Source organism: Marmota marmota, unplaced genomic scaffold (assembly GCF_001458135.2).
Source record: "Marmota marmota marmota unplaced genomic scaffold, marMar, whole genome shotgun sequence".
NCBI classification, from domain to species: domain Eukaryota; kingdom Metazoa; phylum Chordata; class Mammalia; order Rodentia; family Sciuridae; genus Marmota; species Marmota marmota.
The window spans coordinates 16,631,161-16,655,994 of record NW_025999961.1 but is presented as its reverse complement, the minus strand read 5'-3'; the positions used below and the strand labels follow the sequence as shown (position 1 = coordinate 16,655,994).

Here is a 24,834-nt window from a genome sequence, read left to right as displayed (position 1 = left end):
GGAAGGGAAGAAAGAAAAATGAAAGTTGGGAATTTGGGATTTTTCTCCTATCTGGTCTGTACGTTTTAAAGGTTACTATCTATCAGCTGTGGTTTGGGAATTCCCTCTGATTGCCTGTGTTTTTGTTTTGCTTGTATCTGTTACTGCCCCTTTTAAGACATGGGCCAAGGTGCATTGGTCTTATCCATAGTCTCTTTAGCAGAGAGATCTTGGCTGCATGAGCCAGCCATATGTATAAGCCTGTCTATGAGAAAGAGGTTTTACTGTAACACAATCTGGCCTTTGAATGTCTTTTTTTTTTCTGTAATATTATGCAATCTTAACATTGAAATTGGTCTGTCAGGGGTAAAGCATATGAAAGAGACCCTGTACGTACATAGGTTTATTCCAATATTTGATAAGGGGCCTAAACCATGAAGAACTAATTTGAAGGTGCCAAAAAGCACTGCCTCTGGTGTGCAAGGATAGCAGGACACCAGAAGAAAGGGTTAATAAAAGATTTAAATCTTTTAAATCAGTGCTGCCCCAGGCAGCCACAGATCATTTCACTGTGGGTCAAGGACACTAGCCCTAAACTGGGGGTGGGGGGTGGGGGGAATCCCAGAAAAGCTTCCTGGGCTATAGAAAAATCTCCATAGAGAAACTGGCCTTTGTCCTGCCTTTCAGCTCCTTTTGCTCCTGGAGGAGGGTGAAGGCTTCTGGCCACAAAGACTGTGGTAGTAAGTTCCAGCAATGTCAGTTTATGACTTGAGGATAGGAATAGTCTCCCCTTTTAAGATCTGAGAGGACACCCCATTTGGCCAGGTGATATTCATCGCTGGGGCAGAGCAATTCTTGCTATAAAAGTATCCCATGAAATTAAATGCCTGAAAAGAATGGCAGAATAAATAACTGCACCCAGAAAAGAAAAAGACAGAAACTAAGGCCAACCTGTGTTTTGGAGGCAGCCTCTGCAAAGGGATCTTCATGGAAACCTGAAGAAAAATGATGGAAAGGGCCTCCTTCATTGCATATCAATATGCCTAGTATATTTTTTAAAAGGCCCCACAGGAGCCTCTGGATACAATTGACAGTGAGGAACTCACTTAAAGTTGATGGTTTTATGATCATGATAACAGAGATAGGTCAAGCTCAAAAATATCCTGTGCTCCCACCACTTGAATGCAACCTGGGTGAAAAAAAGATTAAGGCACAGTTTTTGTGTATGCTGGATTGTCCAACCCTCTCCTGGGATGAAGTTTGTTGTGTAAATTAAAGGTGCAGATAACATTCAGACTGTTTCAGAATATGAATTTAATAAAGGGTCCAAAACTAAAAGATAAAAGAAAGTTATAGGTATGGAAATATATTTTAGTATGGAAAATTAGAACATAAAAGAAATGTTTCTAGATAAAAAAGTATTTTGTCTGGAAAAGTAATATTTTTGGGCTAAAATCCATGATAAAAGAGGACAAAACTAAGGTGTAAAGAACCTTTGTGGAAGGTAAATTTCAAAAAGTTTGTGTTTGTGGTTAAATTGGCTACAATTGGCACAGTTATTTAAATTTTATGCACTGATATAAAACAAAGTTTGAAACATTGATCTGCTCTTATCTATCATGACAATTTTCTTGTATTTGTTAGGTTTTATTACTTGGGGAAACTAAATCTTAAAGGAATCAGGGTTTGTAACTGTTTTAAAGTTTTAAATGATTACTTTGTAACTGGTTAAACTAACAAATGTTATTTAGGTTATAAAAATATTGTTGACACCCTAAATATATGCAACTATGTATACATATGCATCTGAGATCTATATCTAAGCCTTGTCTAAATGTTATATAAAAGTTTATAAAAATGAGAGTTTATGTAAGTTTACTGGCAAGACAACCAATACGTGCTTTCTTTTATACATTGTATCTGACATGGAAGGGCCACACTGTCATTTGAAGACCTGTCCTATATATCTGTTTGCTTTGACTAAGTAAATTTCTGATCATTAATACTGTTTTCTAAATGTATAAGATATTTAAGGCTATCCTTTGATCTTTTGTTAACCCATGCTAACTTGTGATTATTGTTATCATACACTCTGGATTCTAAATTGTACTTTAAAAAGTTAAAGAGTTAAATGTAAAGCTTAGGAGAGCACTTGGACAAGTTGGTGTTCTCCAAACTAAAATTATCTATAGCAAAAGTCTCAGATTTGTATAGAAATAACAAATATGGTTGGTATTTATTCATGTCATTTGATGTTTTATAGCTGGATAAAGCAACCTGTTGTCAATAACTTATTTATACAATTTGGTGTTACTCTTCATGCTGGAATTAGAATTTAAATGCATTTTTGGAAGATAATGAAAGCCTGATCTGTTTGAAGGTAACATTGTAAAACATGGAAACATTCTGCCACTTTTTCCACAAAAAGAAAGTTAAAAGCTCTCTTAGCCTTTCTTTAATTTGTGTTTCAGATTAATGTTATATTGTGTTATTTGTGAAGAGCTTGCCTTATCTGAGATAAGGCTCTGCCTCCCAACTTACTCCATGTTAGAATGGCTCCAAAATAGGCTAGATTTCAGCTCATTTATGGCAATATGTAAATCAATGGATGTGTAACTGATGTGATTCTGCAATCTGTATATGGGGTAAAAATGGGAGCTCATAACCCACTTGAATCAAAGTGTGAAATATGATATATCAAGAACTATGTAATGTTTTGAACAGCCAACAATAAAAAATAAAAAAATAAAAAATAAAAAAAAAATAAAATATTCTTGAACATAAAAAAAAAAAAGTTGTGTTCAAAGATTGATTTATTATTGTAAAGATTACATCTGTAAGGCTTGATGGCTCATGCCAATAATCCCAGCAGTTTAGGTGGCTGAGGCAGGAGGTTTGTGAGTTCAAAGACAGCCTCAGCAAAAGCAAGGCACTATGCAACTCAGTGAGACCCTATCTCTAAATAAAATACAAAATAGGGCTGGGGATGTTGTTCAGTGGCCAAGTGCCCCTGAGTTTAAACCCCAGTACCCTATACCCCCTCCAAATTATTATTATCTCAATAGGGAGAATAATAATATATAATTAAGTAAAGATTCAAGGTTATAGGAATATAGCTGTTACACAAACTGAATATGTTTTTGCTCTGTTAATTTTATTTTGTATTTTTCTTGTAAACTTTATAACTCTTGCCTATTAGTGTTTTACAGAGGTACTGCTTAAAACAAACAAACAACAACAACAACAAAAAAAAAAACAAACCTGTGTTAATTTGAGATAATAAGCCATCACCCACAGGACATTATATAATGCTGACTTCCAGTACTAGTGTAGTACTAACTACAATTAAATGAAAGAGGTCACTGTGAAATTATAAATATTGAAGTTTTGACCAGTTATTCCCTCTTTAAGACTGATGAAAGTGGCTTGCTGAGTATTTAAAACCAAAAACTTGGAGACCAAATTCAAGGAAATAAAAGGGCCAAAAAAAAAAAAAAAAAAAGCAGCCAACACTTTGGCTTTTGCCCTCTAAAGTTAGCCACCCAAAGGATGATGGGACCCCTCTGGGCCTTGCAACTCCAGTGAGTCACCTGATCTGCTTTTTAAGAGAGATTGAGAGGACCCTAGAGAGCCAACCAGGGCACGTTCTGCAAAGACAAGGGTCATTGTAGACAGAAATGCCCCTGATGCTTCCAAGAGAAGCCACATATTGTCAGCAAGACCCTGACCCATCTTGGCACATGGCATCACTGGTAGAGGAAAGCTAAAGGAGCCAAGAGGTTTTGCACACATTCCCAAGAGTGATCTCTGAATGCTACCCTGCATTCTATCAGATCATAATGGAATGAAACTAGAAATTAATGATAAAATTTAAAAAATAAAAGCCACTTCAACACCTGGAGACTAAATATTATGCTATTAAATGATGAATGGAGAGTAGAAGAAATCAGGGAGGAAATTAAAAAATACATAGATGTAAATGAGAACACCAATACAACATATCAAAATCTCTGGAACACTATGAAGGCAGTACTAAGAGGAAAGTTCATTTCATTGAGCTCATACACTAAAAGAATAAAAAGTCAACAAATAAATAACCTAACATTACATCACAAAGCCCTAGAAAAAGAAGAACAAATCAACACCAAAAGCAATAGAAGACAGGAAATAATTAAAATCAGAGCTGAAATCAATGAAACTGAAACAAAAGAAACAATTCAAAAAATAGACACATGAAAAGTTTTTTTTTTTTTAATGTAATTTAAGATGTACACTTGTATCAGCCCTACCAAAAGTAAGTAAAGTTTGAGGCTATAAAGGAAGGCTTCTTGTGTGTGAGTGCCTACTATTAATGATCACAAAGAACTCTAAAGAGTCTCAAATTTGTCCTGAGTCAATTTGAGCCTGGTCTCATAGACCTACAAATCTTCCTAACCTCCTTCATTAATAAATTTCTTCTGGTTTTCACTGATAAAATTATGAGTTACTGTCCTCATGGTTTTCAGAGCCTGGCTAAAATACTAATTGGTTTTGTGTTAATTGTTTACCAAAAAGTAATGCTTTATTGTCTTGTTTATTATTGTCTTAACATGATCCCTGCCCTATGTATGGCTTGTCCAGTCACCTACCATCTGCCACTGGGGACCTCTGGACTGTTCTGATGCTGAATGCCCTTAACTGCCCACACTCCACCTGACAGAAGAGAACAAGGACTTTGGATTACTTTCCCCAATTTTGCCCCCTTTTAGCAGTCGCCCATTTTTCCATAGAAATGGAATGTAGAAATTGACAGTAAGGAAATATAACAGTGGTCCACTTTATGTTTTGACTATAGCCCTTGCTGCTCTGCCACTGCAACTTATTTTTAAAATGAACATGTTTCTTTATCTTCTCTCTCCCTACTATTCCCTAATGTCTTCCCCTCCCTAATCTCAGGGAAAGTAGGATTACCTTTCTTTCCCAATTTAGGCAGAGTTATCTGTCAGAGTTATCTGTCCTTGAGTACACACCCGCCCTAGGAATGAACTAATCCAGACTTTGTGGATGTCACCAGAAGATCTCAGAAATATTTTTATGTGGTGCCAGGGATCAAACCCAGTGCCTCATGCATGCCAGGCAAGAGCTCTTACACTGAGCCACAATCCTGGCCCCCTATCTCCCAAATTAATAAATGCATTACAACTCCAACAGAGAACAACACATGGATTGCATACAGCCTTTGAATCACCTCTTTAAAATCCCCCTGTTCCTGCTGATGGACAGAATCACAACCTTTGGGACAGGAGTCCTCTGTTTCTCTTTTGCTAGCAAAGCAATAAACCTTCTTTTCCCTTTTTCTCAAAACCTGTCCTCGTTATTGGATTGGCATGGGGGAGGGGGCAAGTACCGAGCTTTCAGCAACAGCTGGAGTGGAATTCAGCACAACATAATCACCACATTGTTCCTCACCTGGAAAAGGTTAACATCATTGCCGATATTTTAAAATGTTAGCTAACACACAAAAATTAGGAGAGGGGAAAAACATGAGTCAACCATGAACCACATTCTGTGAAATGTCTTTTCCAGTTTATTTTATGTAATGTAATTATCAGAACTTCCTTGTTGTTAATACTATTCAACATAGCGGGTGCAAGAGGCTAGATTTGAATTTAGATCCGGTGGTTTGCCTATGCAAATGAAAGAAAAGCTGGACACCTTGGGATGTGGGTGAAATCTTTGGTTCTTTCTGTAAGAAATGGTACTTAGAAAAGCTTCTAAGGATGGATATGGTGCCCCGTGCCTGAAATCCCAGCAACTCTGGAGGCTGAGTCAGGAGGATCATAAGTTCAAGAAAGCCAGCCCCAGCTGAAGAGAGAAATTATTTTATAGCTTTGGTCTTCTTTGTAAGACTGTTATTTAATTACTGGTCTCTGTAAGAGTGTTGTTTAAATATTCATTTAAATTATAACACTTCTATGCTAGGTTTGAATTATAGCTCTTAGGAGTGTAAGCTTGCAGTTATCTTGAGAAACTGCTGCTTGTGATAAAAACTGCAGATGTTTCTCTGCCTTGGTTCTGCTTTGGTAAACTGCTTATCTCAAGAATTCCCACCACAAGCTTCCCACCACAAGCTTACTGCCCTGTGCTAACTGCTTCTTCAGCTTGAGAAGCTACCAATTTGGAAACCACCTAGGAGCAACCAGTATGACCCTTGCAACCTGATCTCCTCCACTGCCCTATAAAAACTGAGTAGCCCCACTGTGGGAGGCCCAGAATTTCAGAGGGATAGCTCTTCTGGGGCAGCAGGCATAAATAAGCCTGAGTTCTCCAACCCAAGAAGAGGTGCTTGGTCTCTTGATGAATGCAATTTCCACAACACAACAACTTAGAGAGGCCTGAAGCAACTAGTGAGACCCTGTCTCTAAGTTTAAGAAAAACATGGAAAGGGCTGGGAATGTGGCTCAGTGGTTAAGAGCCCCTGGTTTCAATTCCTGGTACAAGAGTCACCTCAAGGTCACTCTGACAGCCTGACCTAAACCCCAGAGGATACTCCATCACCATGCAAAGAAATACTGAAAAGCACCTGGTTCCTTATGAAGGAGACATCAAGGATCCCTCCCTAACAACCCCTAGCAACAAATGCAAAAATTTCCTCCCTTAGTCCCTTATATTTACTCCAGGCTATAAACTAAAGACAGGTCTCAGTCTCCACTGGGGCCCCCTCAGCAGGTTTGTCCCAAATAAGCCTGTGTTATGTTGAGCTGCCTCTCATTTCTCTTTATTTCTCTCATGTGGTGCTTTCCTTAGAGGGAAGAGTGTGTTTCCGAAAACTGGATGGATGTAGAAACACTTGAGTTCCGGAATTTTTGTTGTGACAGAATGGAAAATTTAAAACTTTAAGCCTGGCCCTAGTGGTAATTATATGGGTATTTGCAACTCATATTAACATATTTGAGCTGTACATTTATAATTTCTGCATCTTTCTATATGTATGTTATTAATCAATTTTCCAAAATTTTATTTCAAAAAAGAATTTTTAAAAAAACCAGCAATGTTCTAAGTCTGCATAAGCCAAGCAAGTTACATAACCACATCCTGATTCTTTCTTATTTATCTATAAAAAATAAAGATAATGAAATAAGATGTCACTTTCTTTCAAGAGATAAGTTTCTATATTTTCATTTGGTTTGTACAGTACATGGTTGAGCTTCTAATTTAGGACATTTTGCTTCCCCTTTCCATAAATTAGACTTTTTAAAAATGTTTTTTCCTTTCTTTCCTGTATTTTAAAACAAAATTCCTTTGACACTGCAGAGCCTGCCAGTAACTTTCTCACAATCCCACCTTTATTTACATAATCTTAGAATGATTTACAGAAAACAAACTTTTCTTCTTCCCTCAGGTTTGGCTGGGAGAAATGAATCCCTAAATGTTTTGGGACAATAGGAAAGGATGGTGAAACACTTGTAGACTTCCTTATAGAATTAACATTGAAAAATAAATGGTTTTACTCTCTTTTACAGAAGAAAAACTCATATTTTTATTCAGATATAATATTAATCTTGAATTTAGTCCCTCATTTGTTTGGTATAATTTTGAAACAAAATTTCAAAATTCTTGAAAACAGAAGTCTAATTTGTCAGGAGGGAAAAGAGTAAAGACATAATGCATGATTGTGCTCATTACAGTTAAAATAGAGGATATCCAGTACCAACACTGGACCTCATAAAGAACAGGTATTGAATTTAACTTAACTTCAGTAACTTCAGAGGCTGAGGCAGGATCACAGGTTTGAGACCAGCCTCAGCAACTTATGGAGTTATCGAGACCCTTAGTGATTTAGCAAGATGCTGTCTCCAAAAAAAAAAATTAAACACACACACACACACACACACAAAATGTTAAGCCTCTTTTTAAAAAGCAGACTTATTGGAAATATGGGAGTGGAAAAGAGTTCAAGTGGTAGTGTATTCAGTGTCCTAAATTTCACTTTTTTTTTTTTTTTTTTGTACCAGGAATTGAAACCAAGGTGCTTTACCACTGAGCCACATCCCCAGGCCTGTTTATTTTTTATTTTCAGACAGGGTCTCCCTAAGTTGTTTAGGGCCTTGCTNACATTGCATTGAAAAATTGAGTGTCTTTTAATTTAGAGCATTTCTCCTCCCTGCTTCCTCACCTTCCTCTCCATTTTTTCTTCAGTCTTTTATGACACCAGTGTATTTTGAAGAATCCAGATCTGCTTCCTTGATTCTTGTTTTATAATCTAGATTTATCTGATGCTTTTAATAATTACATGTTTATAGAAAAAAACCTACATGTATACAAATTGTTGCTTTTTCAAATCCATCCCATGTTTCTGATTCTACTCACGTAGACCATCTCTTTAATGAATGCCCTTTCCCCACAATATCTCCACAAGCTTGGGTCAATGTTTAATCTTCTCCAGAGATATTTCTCTGATGCCCTCCATCCTGAAATAATTTGTGAATATCCAGAATACCAGTGGTATTTTTTTGTTTTGTTTTGGTACTAAGAATTGAACTCAGCAGCCCTTAACCTCTGACCCCCTTTTCTTGGGTGTGTGGAGGAGTTAGTACCAGGGAGTGAACCCAGGGGCACTTTACCATGGAGTCATAACCCCAGCCCTATTTTGTATTTTATTTAGAGACAAGGTCTCACTGAATTGCTTAATGCCTTGCTTTTGCTGAGTCTGGCTTTGAACTCTCGATTCTCCTGCCTCAGCCTCCTGAGTCACTGGGATTACAAGCATGTGCCACTGTGCACACTCCAGCATACATTTTTTTTTTTTACTTTATATTATTGTGTTTGTTTATGTATCTTTTATTTTCTCCCCAATGAAAGCCACCTAAAGTCAGGTGTAATTGTGTGATTTATTTTTGTGACCTGGCATCTAGCACATGGTGGTTTTGACAGTAGGGGGAAAATACATATATATTTATATATTTGCTGCATGTATGAATGAATGAATATAAATAGTATCTTCTGTTGGGCATGGTGGTGCACACCTGTAATCCCAGCAATTTGGGAGGCTAAGGCAGGAGGATCATAAATTCAAGGCCAGCCTTATCAACTTAATGAGACTCTGAGCAATTTAGAGAGACTCTGTCTCAAAAAACAAAAAGGGCTTGGGATATGGTTCAGTGGTTAAGTGAGTTCAATCCCCATTACCAAAAATAAATAAATAAATAAAATCTGAGAGACACGATGAGTTTTAAATTGTGAATTGGTTAAGGATTTTTAAAAAGTATTCACATAATTTCTTCTTCTTCTTCTTTTTCGGGGGGTGGGGGGGTGGGAGGTGGTACTCAGGATTGAATCCTCATTCTTTTTATTTTTAATTTTTAGNTCTCTCTCTCTCTCTCTCTCTCTCTCTCTCTTTAAGTACTTATTTTCAGTAGAAGAGACTCCAAAGGATTTCTTTAGGTTTTAGGGTGTCAAGTGACAGTGAACTCTCACAAAACAAACTAGATAAAATTTTTTTTTTGTTAAAAATTACTATGTTTAAGATTAATAGGGCTGGGGATACAGTCAATGGTAGAGTGTATGCCTAGCATGCATAAGACCCTGAGTTAAATCCCCAGAACCACACACACACACACACACACACAAAAATATATATATATAATGGATATATATATCATTGCCATTTCATGAATGTCTTTTGCATTCATAGAAAGTAACCTAAAGTAACAAAGTAAAACAATAATAGGTGTGCAGTACCTATTGATGTGATAGAAGGGAGTAAAAAGAAGGAAAATGATTAATAATGCAGAGAAGTTATGTGCTGTCTCCTCCTTCAGAATGATGTTATATAAACAACAGGAGCAGTAATGATAGTCAAAATATAATACTACTTAATATTTATGAATAATTTTGTGCCAGAAGTTCTAAGATAGCTCTTTTATTTTATTTTATTTGTTTTTTTTTAAATATTTTATTAGTCATTGATGGGCCTTTATTTATTTATATGTGGTGCTGAGAATCGAATCCAGTGCCTCACACATGCTAGGCAAGCGCTCTACCACTGAGGCACAACCCCAGCCCCAAGATAGCTCTTTTAAAAAATGATATTGTTAAGCACTAAAAGAAGCCTCTTGGTTTGGAGAGTTAATTTTTAGCTTTGGAAAATGGTCCTGCATTGTTTCATTTCTCTCTTGCATATTTTCGGATTCTCTATAGAATAAGGTCCTATAACTCAGGTGTTGAGATATCTGAGTTTATCCTCTACATCTCTTGTCTTACATATTTTCTATATTCTACTTTCTGAAAGAATCCTTCCATATTGTCTTTCTAACCTATTACAGATCTTTAATTTTTTAAAAAATTTATGTTTTTAATGTTCAAGAGTAAAGTGTTTTATGGTAGTGGAGATAGAATTTAGTGGGGTTCTACCACAGAGCTGCATCCCTAGCTCTTTGTAGTTTTTGAGTCAGCATCTCACAAATTTGTCCAGGCTGCCCTGGAACTTGGGATCTTCCGTAGCCTCCTTAGTCACTGGGATTACAGGCCTGGACCATCAAACCCAGTAGTTAAAGGTATTGTTATTTTTTATTTTTATTTTTTATCTTTTTAATAATATCAATTCTTGTTTAATGGACATAATATCTTCTCAAATCTCTATAAAAATATTAACTAGATTTAATGAAAATGTTGTTCTGTTCCCCATGTTTAATCTTTCTTAAAGTGTTCTTATTTTTGTTTAGGTTTCTCTCTCATTCATATTGAAGACATGCTACAAACTAAGCGTAGAAACTTCTGTGCCTTTTGTAGATGACTGGGAAGTCTGTATAAAGAGCAAGTTTGCCAATTGCCAGGATGGCTATAGTTTAATCCAATACTAAGTTATGTACTATGCTGTGGAAACCCCATTTTTTTTAAGACCAATTTCTTTAGAAAAAAACCACTTTACCTCTTTGCCTAGAACTAAACACCTTATTGCTGAGTAGTCATTCAACTGAGGGGTATGTGTGTGAACAAGTGGGTGCTTTCTGTTCCTTATTTAGACTCTTAGTTATTTCCCTCTATTTTTAGTCCTTTATTTCACTCCTTCTCTCTGCCATTCCTGGAGCCTCTTGTCTATCCCCAGTGACCTAGCACCGCAAGCCTGAGCATTATCATACCATATAAGTTATGGCTCACCTTCCACCTAATTTCCATCTTCCATAGTTTTGTTGAAATATTTCACCCTTTGATGGATTTGCTTGCTCCTCTCGCTATAGGTTTACATATTCTTTTTATTTCTTTGCTGTCATTTAGGTGTAGTCTTGAGAAGGAAAGGAGATAAATACATATATTCAATCTTCTATTTTCAACTAGAATGTCTGCTTAATTCAAAAGTGTTTGTGTGCAAACTTTCCCCTCTAAGTCTGGTTTTGTGAGTAGTGTTAATTCTCTGCCTGGTAGACTCAAGAAACAATGCTCTATCTGATTATGGGAGAAAGGTTCAGATAACCTTGGGTGGTTTAAAATTTCTTACTGAGAAATCTGGTCAAGGGGAAAGTACTTAAGATACTGGGTGGGGGTGGGCAGTAGGAGATAACTCTCTTCATGATTTAAGAACCCTAGTTATTTATTTACAATTGTAATAAGAGAAATAGTCAAGTAACTACAGTTCTACAAAAAAATTTTTTTTTTTTTTACAAAATGTTAAACAAAAAGTTTAAAGTTAACTTGAAGATTAGTTAAAAATAAAATACAACAAAAAGTTGTTTTCATTCTGCTTCTAAACCATGTTACTGTGCATGTCTGATCCTTTGATTTCCTCCAAGTTTCTAGCACCTGAAAGGGACAAAAGCTGTAGCATCAGCCAGGCACGCCACTCCTTATCCTACTCATTTACAAAGAATGTCCCCTTTGAGCCACTATGATATTGGCTAGTTACTCACACCACAGATAACTCAGGATTGGCTAGGACTGCAATTAAAATACTGTTTGCCTATAAGAGTTGATAAGCCACAATATAAATGTACACAAGCTCCTGTTCTTGGGCTATATCATAAAGCATTTGCTCTCTTATTTCCTCCTACACAATTTCATGCAAGATCTAGAAAGGACACACTGCCTCTGGTCAGAAGAAAAGATTGTTAAAGAAGAAAAAGCCTCAGATGGGTCTTCTGAGTTCTAAGAACTCCAAAATCAAGCAAGCCCACGTTCTTCTTCTGGGACTTGATTCAGCAGGGAAGTCTACTCTCCTTTACAAACTAAAGCTTGCTAAGGATATTACGACCATGCCAACAATAGGTTTCAATGTGGAGATGATCGAATTGGAAAGCAGCCTTTTGCTCACAGTCTGGGATGTTGGAGGACAGGAAAAAATGAGAACTGTTTGGAGCTATTATTGTGAGAACGCTGATGGGCTGGTGTATGTTGTGGACAGTACAGATCAACAACGACTGGAAGTCTCACGGAAAGAGTTTGAGCACATTTTGAAGAATGAACATATTAAAAATGTGCCTGTTGTCCTATTAGCCAACAAACAAGATGTGCCTGGAGCTCTGACTGCGGAGGACATTACCAGAATATTCAAAGTGAAGAAGCTCTGCAGTGACCGGAACTGGTATGTGCAACCCTGCTGTGCCCTCACAGGCGATGGGCTGATAGAAGGATTCAGGAAATTAACTGGATTCGTGAAAAGTCACATAAAATCAAGAGGAGACACTTTAGCATTCTTCAAGCAAAAATGAGACGGTGGAAAGGTTGAAGCCTCAAAAAAGATAAAGTTGAAATGGTAATTTTTTTTCCATCTTAAGTGAGAAAAGCAAGTGACTTAAGTTGGCAAATGTTTCCTGAGATTTTTTTTTCACATAAATTTAGTTAAACAACTCTAGAAAATAGTTATTTTTAGCCAGAAACTAGGAAACTGTATGGTAATGATCAAAAAATGAGGAATTTGTATTTTGCAAAAATTTAACATGTTAGATGATTCAGAATAGTCATACTTGGAATGGGATAAATTATGACTTTATTAATTTTATATGACTTCTAGAACAAAGACTTCTAGAACAAAGTTTAAATAACTTGACTGCTAATCAAGTCTGTTTTTTTCAGGCATTGACTTTCTACCCTGCAATAGCTGAGTGGTATGAAAAATGAACTTTATATTAGGGAGAGGAAAAAATTGGAAGCTAATATTTTGTATATCCTATTCCCTAAATAAAGCTCCTTTTCTGGATTCCTGCCAGATTTTTGAAACTCATTGCTGGGAACTTCCTCCTAAGTGTCTTAAACAATGAACCTCAGGCTAATTGCCCAGAGGCTATGTTCTGTAGGGAACAGAAGTGTGCAACCAAAAGTTCTGGGCATTATGGTAGTACCGTAGAATTTAGGACAAGTTCTGTCCTAAACAAGGGCTAAGCTCTAGGCTGCAGCCCTAAGATCTGCTTCAGAGGAATTCAGTATTACCTAGCAACACATGTACAGCCTATTGTGCTGATAAGCTGAAGCAGACCTCAGGGACCTTCACAGGGGGAAGCAACATAAAGCTAGTAGTTTGAATACAGAAGTTAAATTCTGTGTTGTTATTGTAGGAAATGTTGTCTAAGATGTTGTCTAAGAGGTCGCTAACTTCCAGAAAGGTGCAGGTTAGTGACTGGAAGTTTCCATCACTAGGATACTCTCAGAAATACTGTGACAAGGAAAGGGGAGGCAAAACCAAAGATTGAATTGGAATTTCTGTGCCAGGCTCAGAACTCCCAGGGGAGCCCTGGACCTAACAAACTCTCCTCCTACCCTACCTCAATAAGTCTCATTTGGGCTGGAAGCAGGCCTCCAGCTTTCACAGCAGCTTCTTGGACTCCAAATTCCAAGATCATAGAGGAAAATAAAGGTATGGTAAGTCAAGGGTGTTGCCCCTTACATTTTGTGTGTGTGTTAGTGTTTTTCTCTTTTCCTCTTCATTATGACTTAATTCTTGGCATACTTCCTTCCATGCTACATGGTATAGTTTAAATAATACAGAAGATAAGCCCTTAGTTACTGTTGATTGAATACATGGGTGTGCTAGGCAATAGGCTAAGTGCTTTCATACATCTTCTCATTTAATGTTCATAACTGCCCTGAAAAAAAATGGCATTATTATCTCAATTTTAACAAAAGTGAGGATGGAGACTAAATAAAGTTAAACTATAAAAACTACAAAAAACAACTTTGTAGTTTAACTGAGGAATTGCAGAACCAAGATTCAAATTTAGGTGTGTGTGACTCTAAGGCCTGTGTCATTCATTGTTAATTGCCAAAATATTGTCTTACAGATAAGGTATGATCTCTGTTTTCAATGAGCTTCTAATCCCCAAGAATAAACCCAGGGCTGAGGTGTAGCTCAGGGGCAGAGCACTTCTATCTAGCATATAAGAGTTCCTGATTCAATCCCTGGCAATGGGGGATGGGGAGGATGCCAGGCCAATATATATTTCTTTTATAATAAGAATGTTTTTAGAATAAATTGTGATAACAGAGATGTAAGAAAGATGCTGAAAGATTGTTGCCAAAAGATTTTCTGATTTCAGGAAGATCTCAGGAGGGTGGCAATGTTAAACATTAATAATAGGATTTTCCCTGAGTTTCCTCAAATGGTTAAAAATTCAAATATACATCTCCCTTTACAATTTCCTTCAGTGTTTTTTTAAATTGAATCATTCTAGTAATCTTAAAATTAGAAGCCACTAATTTACTTTTTTTAAAAATTTTTTATTGTTGGTTGTTCAAAACATTACATAGTTCTTGATATATCATATTTCACACTTTGATTCAAGTGGGTAAAAAGTTAATTTTATTTTTTTTTAAAGTGAAGATTTATGAGTTATGTCTCTTGTTTTTGAGAGAGAGAATTTTTTAATATTTATTTTTTAGTTCTCGGCGGACACAACATCTTTGTTTTGTATGTGGTGCTGAGGATCGAACCGGGCCGCACGCATGCCAGGCGAGTGCGCTGCCGCTTGAGCCACATCCCCAGCCCAAGAAATGACAGTAACAGAATGAGATAAAACCTTGCTTGTTCTTCAGCAATTGAAGTGATTTATTTATTTATTTTTTCAGTTTTCGGTGGACACAACATCTTTGTGGTGCTGAGGATCGAACCCAGCGCCCCGCGCATGCCACTTGAGCCACATCCTCAGCTAATTTACTTCTATAGAAAATATCTGAATAGAAAATGTTTCCTGGTAGCTGGATATAGTGGCATACACTTGTAATACCAGATTTTGGGAGGTTGAGACAGGAGGATTTCAAATCTGAGACCTTGTTTCAAAAAAAAAAAAAAAGACTTTGGTGTAGCTCAGTGGTAAAACACCCCTGGGTTCAATCCCCAGTACTACAAAAATAAAAAATAAAATTAAGTCTCTGGGTATTCTAGTAATTTGGTCATCTGAATTAAGCCAAGCCCTTTGTGACCCAGTCATCACGTAAAACTCAAAGAAAACAGTCTGAAAAAATATTGGAAGTCTCTGGTGTGTGTTGTGTGTGGTGGGCAGATAAAATATTTTTTTTCTTCTGAATTCAAGGGTGCTTAACCACTGAGGCACATCCCTAGTGGTTTCAGGAATATTAATATTTTAGAGACAGGGTCTCACTAAGTTGCTGAGGCTGGCTTTGAACTTGTGATCTTCAGCTTCAGCCTCCAAAACTGCGGGGATTACAGGCCTGCACCACAAGCCTGTTTTTTTTTCTTTTTCTTTTTTGACTTGGAATTGAACAGTTTGTAGGGGCTCTACCACTGAGTTACAGCCGCAGACATTTTTGTTTTGAGGAGTCTCACTGAATAGCCCATGATGGCTTTGAATTTGTCATTCTACTGCCTGGGCCTCCTGGATCACTGGGCTTACAGCAATGTGCCAGTGTGCCTGGCTGATATAGAATTAAAGTAGAGGAAATTTTATAAAGTAAGTTTTTTCCTATCATTTCAAAATCTTTCCCAGTATAGCAGCCATTCCTCAAAATCTCTGGCAATACTCTCCCAGAAACTTGTATGCTGTTTTACTTTTTCCCTGGGATCTATTTTTTTCCATGAGTAGCTTTCTTTCTTTTTTGATGTTAATTCCATCATTCTTTTCTTTCTTTGCCATTTCCCTCCTGTTCTCCCTAGCGTGTTCCCTCTGTCCTTTAACACACATGGGTGTATGGGTAAACACAAACATACACACATATACCTGTAAACCCTTTACCCAGATGTACAAATAGTGCTGATAGGGGACAGACAGATATGAGTGTGGGAACATGAGGTTAAGGGAATATTTCTATAAAATGGGTCCACTGTGCTGACCCCCATGTGCTTTCTTTTCCAAGAAGCAATCTACCTACAGCTCTGCCTAGTTTAAGTCAACAGGATATGTTACATTCCTCAGCAAACTACCTGTTATCTGCAGAATGCAGGCTGAAATAATGTTGATAAGAACACCAGTTACCCTTAAGGGGGGGGAAATTTTGTGATCCTTACATGGAAAAGATCCCAGAATTTGGGAAGATAAAGATAATTCCCTCTTACCATAAAATCTGTAAGAACAGATTCCAGTTAGAACCAGCATGGGCCAAAGGGACCTAGAGTTGTCAAGGCAGTGGGGTCTTAAAAATCTGATGTCATCCTGCTGTCAGTCAAAAATCAAGAGGTAGAACCTGAACAGGACTCTCAGGAAACTTCGATGGGATCCCTAATAAAACTGGAGTGAAGGAGAGTCATGTTATCCCTCTCTTCTCTGAGAGAACCCCCTCTATCCCTTGAGAGTGCTCCCCCATCCCCTTTCCCATCCCTTCTAATAAACTTATTGCCTGTTACTCTGAAATCTTTCTGACTTGATCACAAAAATCTGGGTTTGAAGGGGGGGTATCTTAGTGCCATCTCAGTTACCAAGATGGCCCCAGCCTTGTAACAGTGACTGAAACTGAGGGAAGATAATAAGACAAGCAAGATAGTAGGAAAATATTCCTTAGCAAATGGGAAGAAAGAAGCTGTGAATATTTATATTTTGATATTTGTTGTTATCATATATTTTATTTTATCATATTTTATTGTGGTGCTAGAGATTGAACCAAGATTCTCACACATGTTCAACAAGTTCTCTACCACTGAGCTAGATCCTGAACCATTTATTTTGCTTTATTTTTGTACATTCTTTCCAAGCATTTCATCAGCATATTTTTTTAAATTTCTTTAAATTTGTTTAAGAGAGAGATTTTAATATTTATTTATTTATTTATTTTAGTTTTCGATGGACACAACATCTTTTTGTTTTATTTTAAAACAAATTTTGCATATATTTGAGGTTTACAATGGGATGTTATGGAATACATATAGATAATAAAAAGGCTACTATAGCAGCAAATTATTGTTTCACATAGTTAATCTTTCTGTGGGAAAAGTAGCTAAAAATCTACTTATTTAATAAAAATCCCAAATTCCTTACAATTTTATCTTGTTCCCAATCTGTAACATAGCAAAATTTTTATCAAAGTATCATACCACTGTGGATCTGATAGCAACCAAAATTACACCACTTCAGAAATGATTCTTGGTTAAAGATTTAAAGAGTAAATCTCAAATTTTTGATTTAAAGCTAAGTGTCAGATTTTTTTTTAATATTTATTTTTTAGTTGTTATTGAACACAATACCTTTTATTTATTTATGTTTATGTGGTGCTGAGGTTCGAACCCAGAGCCTCGTATGTGTGAGGCAAGCGCTATACTGCTGAGCCACAACCCCAGCCCAGTGTCAGATATTAGGAAAGGTAAATATTAGCTAAATATTTCTATCTGATTTTCTAAATATTCTATGTGAAAAAATTCCTACAGGACATAAGAATAAAGAATGATGAATAAATAAAACAACAGCAATGACTGACATATATTAAAATTAATTTGCCCATTTTAAAAGCTGATCATCACTGTATTCTGATGATGTACAAAGTGAGTTTCATCAAGCCAAAGAGGCTGGTAATTTTAGATGAAGAGACTATGGTGCTAGTTTCCCATAAGTGACCCTCAGTCTCAGAGGCTTACTGATCACTGCAGTATACTGGGTATGTGGGAAAACAACCCAAGAAACAGATACCCCTGGGTTCTGTTCTGCAGACCTCTAAGTTGGCAAGTTCTTGTTCACAAGAGCTCTCTCTTCAAAGAGAAGCAAAGTGATTAAGAGAGAGACAGATAGGACTGGGGATGTGGCTCAAGCTGTAATGCGCTTGCCTGGCATGCGCGGGCGCTGGGTTCCATCCTCAGCACCACATAAAAAAAAGATGTTGTGTCCACCGAAAACTAAAAAATAAATATTAAAAACTTATCTCTCTCTCTCTCTAAAAAAAAAAAAAAAAGAGAGAGAGAGAGAGAGAGACAGACAAACTTCTTCTGGGCAGTGCTAATGAGTATTTTAACATAACAGAAGCTAATGTCATAGGAATTCCAATTCCAGTCCATCACATTTTTACCATAGTGTTCACTATTAGCAACTAAGTTACTTCAAGCATAAGAAAGCATATTTTACCTTGAAAGTGCTACACACATATAAAAGATGGTTATGAGATGACAATCATATGAGTAGTTTTTACAAATACTATCTATCACATTTTTTTCTTCACAAAAGTCTTATGAGGGAGCTGGTCTCAGTGGCTCTCCTGCTTGTAATCCCAGTAGCTCTGGAGGCTGAGGCAGGAAGATCACAAGTTCAAAGCCAGCCTCAGCAATTTAGGGAGGCCATCAACAATTTAGTGAGATACTATCTCAAAATCAAAAATAAAAAGGGCTGAGATGTGACTTAGTGATTAAGTGACCCTGGGTTCAATTCCTGGTACAAAACAAAAACACAAAAACCAAAACTCTTTGTTTCTCTAACCAAATGTGACTATGGACCAGTATGCTTCTTGCACCCAAAATTTACAAAATATCTTCATTTTTTCCTTGGTATCTTATATATACCAACAAATGCTGTCAGTTCTCCCTTTAAAGTACATTTTCCATCTGACCACTGCTCAGTCCTCACCACTGTCAAAAGGCCATCAACAATTCCCATCTACATAACTGCATTTTCCATACAAGTCTGCTGAGATGATCTTTTAAAAATGAAAAACTGATTGTATCATTCCCCTGCTTCACCACACCCCCATTCATTTCTTAGTATATGTGGTGCCCACCTCCTGTTTCTCTTGCCTTCTCTTGCCTCCAGTCCTACTGAGATAGGGACTTAGGATAAAGAGAGTAATATTGTATTTTAAAAGAAACACCCACAAGCCATTGAGTTGGAGAAAGCATAGTTGTAAATTTTGAGCAACATGCCCTTAGTCTATGCCCTTGTAAAATGAGGGAAATATGCAAGGGCAGGGAAAACTGGTGTAAAATTGTACAGCTTCATCCTGGATCCACCTCTAGTGATGGCTGCTGATACAGTCCTTCTAATATTTGACCCCGTAGTCCAAGTCAGGGCTTTGGAATCAGAACTGGAATTCTGATTAGTCACTTATTTTGTTTTTTAGGCAGGTTGCTTTACCTCTCTGAATCAGTCTTCCTAATTAGAACTATGACTTGAACAAGAAATAAACTTTTATTAAGCCATGGAAGATCTGTAAATTGTTAGAGCCACTGCTGTTAAATTGCCCTAATAAATTAGGATTGTAAAACCCTCCTTTCCCAGTCTCCTTTTCATCACAAACCCCATCTGACCTGTCTCCCCACATCCATCCTACCACCCTCATTTGCCTCACAGGGAAAAGGGATTTAATTTTTCTTCAACTTTTTATTTTGAAAATTTTCATATCTTTAGAAAAGTTGAAAGAGAAAAGTTAACGCAGATGTACTTAGTTTTGTTTTGTATTTTTTTGGTACTGGGGATTGAACCCAGGGACACTAACCACCGAGCTACATCCCCATCCCATTTTTATTTTTATTTTTTTAGATTTATTTATTTATTTAATGTGGTGTTGAGGATTGAACCCAGTATTTCACATATGCCAGGCAAGTGCTCTACCACTGAGCTACAGCCCCAGCCCCCTAGAGTTAATTTTGATGTAATATTGAAATAAGATTCTCTTTTCCTACAAATATTTAACCACTCATCACATAATTTATCAAATTCTGTATTGAATTGCTAATTTTTCCACTGCCACTTTTAAAATAGTCTTTAAATGTTATTTTTTATATTTCCATTTTTACTATCCTAGCTTTTCATACTGCCAACTTTCATCTAGATTACTGCTATAGCTTCCCAACTCTTTTCTTGGTCTTCAATCCCTTTCTCTTTTCCTTTTTCTATTTCTCTGTCTCTGTTTCTTGGTCTCACTCTCAATCTCTACACACACACACACACACACACACACACACACACACAGAGTTGCAATCATTCTAATTCTTTATAATTCTTCATGCCTAAATACTTCATCATGTATATCCTTAAATCAACCTTCTTTTATATAACCATAGTACCATTATAAACATCAATTTTTCAGCATTATTAAATATTATTTAGTAGTTCATAATCAAATTTCCTTCATATTATCATTTATAGAATTTATAGAATTTGTTTGATCCAGAATCTATCGTATTTGCTTATGTCACTTTTAATTTTGAACATTTTCCTTACCTTTTCTTGGTTTTCTTCTACCTAGATTTGTTTGTATGTTTTGCCCAGGAGATTGAATTTAGGGTCTTGCTTGTGCTAAGCCAAATATTCTAAGGCCGAACTACCTCACCAGCCACTCCTTCACCTTTAACTCTATTTTGAGACAGAGTCTGGCCAAGTTTAAGGCAGGCTGGCTTTGAACTTGCAATCCTCCTTTCTCAGTCTCCTGAGTCACTGGGATTACAGGTATATACTACCACACCAACCTTATAATTATTACACTAAATTTTATTTTTGCAGTGTTGGGGATTGAACCCCTGGTGCATGCTAGGCAAGCACTCTCTCACTGAGCTATATGCCCAGTCCTGTTTCTTTTCTTTTTTCTTTCTTTCTTTTTTTTTTTTTTTCTTTTTTTTTGATGGAATCTGGCTTTATTGTGCAGACTACCCTCCAACTCTTGGGTTTAAGCCATTCTCATTCTCAGCCTATTGAGTATCTGGGACTACAGGCATATACCACTATGCCAAGCTCATTAATACTTTTTTTTTCTTTGTGGTATTGAAGATTGAACCCAGAAGCATTCTATCTTTGAGTTACATCCTAAGCCCTTTTTATTTTTCATTTTTAAAAATTTATTTATTCTAATTTGTTATATATGACAGCAGAATGCATTTCAGTTAATAATACACATATACAGCACAATTTTTCATGTCTCTGGTTATACACAAAATAGAGTCACACCATTTGTGTCTTCATACATGTACTTACAGTAATGATGTCCATCTCATTCCACCATCTTCCCTGCTTCCCTGCCCACTTCCTTCCCCTCCTTCCCCTTTGCCCTATCTAAAGTTCCTCCATTCCTCCCATTCTCCCCCACCTCCATTAAGGATCAGCATCTACATATCAGAGAAAACATTTGGCCTTTGTTTTTTTAGGGTCTTGCTAAATTGCTGAGGCTGGTCTTGAATTTGTAATTCTTCTGCTTCAGCCTCCCTCTGTTTCTTCATGATGTGATTGTGGTTAAATATTTTGAGAAAGAATATTCTACAAACATTTTATTTTCTACTGCATTCACCAGGGAGTCACAGTGTCTGTTTGGAAAACTGGAAACTATAAAATAGTAATTTTTCTATTATTTCTTGTGCATTTTCTGGGTGGCATCCTTCTATAAAAATAAACTTTCTCTTTTATATCCCATCTCCTTAATCTCTACTCAAACGCAGGTCCATGGATCAGCATCAGCAGCACTGCCTGCAAGCTGCTTAGAAAGAACATCCTCAATCCTCACCCAGACTGATGAATCAGGATCTTCAGTGGGGAAGAGGTGTACAAGCTTTTGTGTTGTGACCCAACACCGTTATAATCCATTTCTGGTATTATTCTTATTAATGCTCAACTGTCTCACATTTTCTCAAGGAAGTCCCTGCAAGATAGTTACTATGTACTATTGCTGAGTTTCTATGTGTCTTTGAGTACTTCCTTGTTTGGGGGGAATTCTGAGGTTGTTTCCTAGGTTTACCTTGTACTAATTTCCCTACCTGGATATCTGAGGCCTGAAATTAACTATTTCTCCAAGGAGCTTTGATTTTTTTTTTTTTTTAACTGGGGATAGTATTTGGAAATCAAATAATAAAGCCAGTGTAGTGTTGGTGGTGCACGCCTATAATCTCAGTGACTTCATAGTCTGAGCAGGATTGTAAATGTGAGGCCAGCTTCAGTAATTTAGCAAAACCTTGTTCCAAAAAAAAAAAAAAAAAAAAGACTGGGGAAGTGATAAAGCGCCTCTGGGTTCAATCCCCAGTAACAACCCCCAGAAAGAAAACGAAAAACAAATCAAATAATGAATGCTAACTCCATTCAGTATGGCTTATAGAAAATGGGGAGGAGGGGTAGAAAAAGAAAGGAAAATAAATATATATTTAAGACCATGTAAATTGGGAATGGTGACATATGCCTGTAATCTCAGCAATTTCTGAGGCTGACAAGAGGATCTCAAATTTCAGGCCAGCCTCAGAAACTTAGCAAATTCTGTCTCAAAAAAATTAATAATTAATAGGACTGGGATATAGCTCAATGGTAAAGTTCCCCTGGGTTAGAGAGAAAAAAGAATATATAGCATCACACACACACACACACACACACACACACACACACACACACTTTCTTTTAAAAGAATAATACTGACACTTCCAAATTCAATCTACACCATAGGATTTTTCCTTCTCTTTCCCATTCCTTATTTGTAGCCCTTTTCTTCTACAAAGAACTCTGGTTCAAAAAAGCATCAATATATTTACTCATAAATAAACATTAGCAAAATATTCTCAGAATCACTATGCCAACACCATCATCTCTAATAAACCCACTTAGAAGAGTTCAAGATTTTTTTTAGTTCTTTTGATTGTTATTCATAGTGTACTTTTATGTGTATAAAATATTCTGTTGATTTTAAGTTGATTTTTTTGTCTAAATTTTAAAGTTTGCCACTTTTTATACATTAATATTAAATTTTGAGTTTACAGAATATTTACATGCCTCAAAAGTCAAAATTATATAAAAAGGAATATTTAGAGAAGTCTTCCTTGCTTCCCTAGCCATTCCACCTATCTCTAACATCAACCATTTAAATTATTTTTTGATTATCCTTCCTTTATTTTCTCTTTGCAAAAATAAGTAAATATATATAATTACATGTTTATTTTTCTTTCTTTTTTACACAAAAGACCACTTTTTCTTTTCTTTTCTTTTTGTCCCTGGGATTGAACCCAGGTATGCTCAATCACTGAGTCACACTTCCAGCCCTTTTTAGTTTTTATTTTCAGACATCTGTAAGCTGCTTAGGACCCCATTAAATTGTTGAAGCGGGCCTTCTGCTCTGCCTCCTGAACTGCTATGATTAAAGGCATGGCCACCACGCCCAGTTTACAGCATTTTTAGTTTGAGGCCACACTGGCCTCAATCTTGGAATCCTTCCTGCCTCAGCTTTTTGAGTAACTGGGATTACAGGTGTGGGCCACTATACCCAGACCAACTGGCATTATGTTTCTAAGTCAAGTTGAATTTTCTTTCACTTTAAGGCATTTTTTTTTTCCATTTGGGTCCCATTTATGTACCTTAGTTGCCTACTAGAAAGGAACATGAGAAATTGTGATGACAAGACATCATCTTCTGTTCACCATGGTACAACCCCTATTATCTACATTGTTTCATTTCTCTTCTTTTTTTTTTAAGCAAAAGATACATTTTATATTTATACTAAAACTTAATCTTGTATTTAAAACCACACTGATTTCAATTTGTAAAAATAAATCCCATATATCTATATACACATATATGTAAACTTACATAGAAAATATATAAAATATACAAAATGGATGGTTGCATTATAGATGAATAGAATTTTCTAAATTTTGTAGAGTGAGCATGTGTTGCTTTATATTCAGGGATAGAATATATTATTTAAAAATATATAAAAATATTTAAAAAATATTTTTTAGTTGTTGATAGATTTTTATTTTATTTATTTATACATGGTGCTGAGAATGGAACCCAGTGCCTCACACATGCCAGGCAAGTGTGCTACCGCTGAGCCACAACCACAGCTCCATGGAACACATTATTTTTAAAAGAGCTGTTTAATCCTCAGAGCCTACATAAAACATGAGTGGAAAAGATATGGCCCTAGAAATGTCATTTCAAATGTTGTATTAAATTAAAACAATAAGAAATCCTTTCAAAGACCAGAAATATCTCAAAGTATAGAAACATGAGGCACTGTAACCAAGTTATAATATATAAGAAAAACTAAAACCAAAGCCCTAAAAAAACTAACTTACATTGAGAATTCTCTGTTGGCCAGGTTTTTTTCTAAGCATTTATAAATATATTATTTAGGGGCTGGGGTTGTGGCTCAGTGGTAGAGCGCTCGCCTAGCACATATGAGGCCCTGGGTTCGATCCTCATCAATACATAAAAATAAATAAAATGAAGGTATTGAGGGGCTGGGGTTGTGGCTCAGTGGTAGAGTGCCTGCCTCACACGTGTGAAGCACTTGGTTCATCCTCAGCACCACATAAAAATAAATAAAGATATTGTATCCAACTACAATTAAAAAGATATTTTAAAAAATATCATTTAATTCTCATTTAATTCTATAGGGTAAAACAATTACTATCCTCATTTATAGGGAAATGATATGAGATTCAAACCTATGCAGCCACCTAAAATTGTGAAAAGCATTTACTGTGGTCTTTTGTATAGAATCAAGCATATAATCTCTGTTGTTTGATGAGAATTCTATGCTATATCTCTGTGCAAA

At 36.4% G+C, this 24,834-nt stretch overlaps 1 protein-coding gene across 2 annotated transcripts; it reads left to right on the top strand.

Annotated features, from left to right (window-relative positions):
- Positions 1-11,878: 11,878 nt before the first annotated feature.
- On the top strand, positions 11,879-22,287 carry Arl14 (ADP ribosylation factor like GTPase 14). Of its 2 annotated transcripts, XR_007347491.1 has the most exons (3): positions 11,879-12,706; positions 13,027-13,804; positions 21,740-22,287. XR_007347491.1 is itself a non-coding variant. In XM_015496430.2 (2 exons), the coding sequence occupies exon 1, from the start codon at positions 12,084-12,086 to the stop codon at positions 12,660-12,662; it is 579 nt and encodes a 192-aa protein (XP_015351916.1). In that variant the 5' UTR covers positions 11,879-12,083; the 3' UTR covers positions 12,663-12,706; positions 21,740-22,287. The 2 variants fall into 2 exon arrangements, 1 of the variants encoding a protein (XP_015351916.1); XM_015496430.2 differs by lacking the exon at positions 13,027-13,804.
- The last annotated feature ends 2,547 nt before the right edge of the window (positions 22,288-24,834 follow it).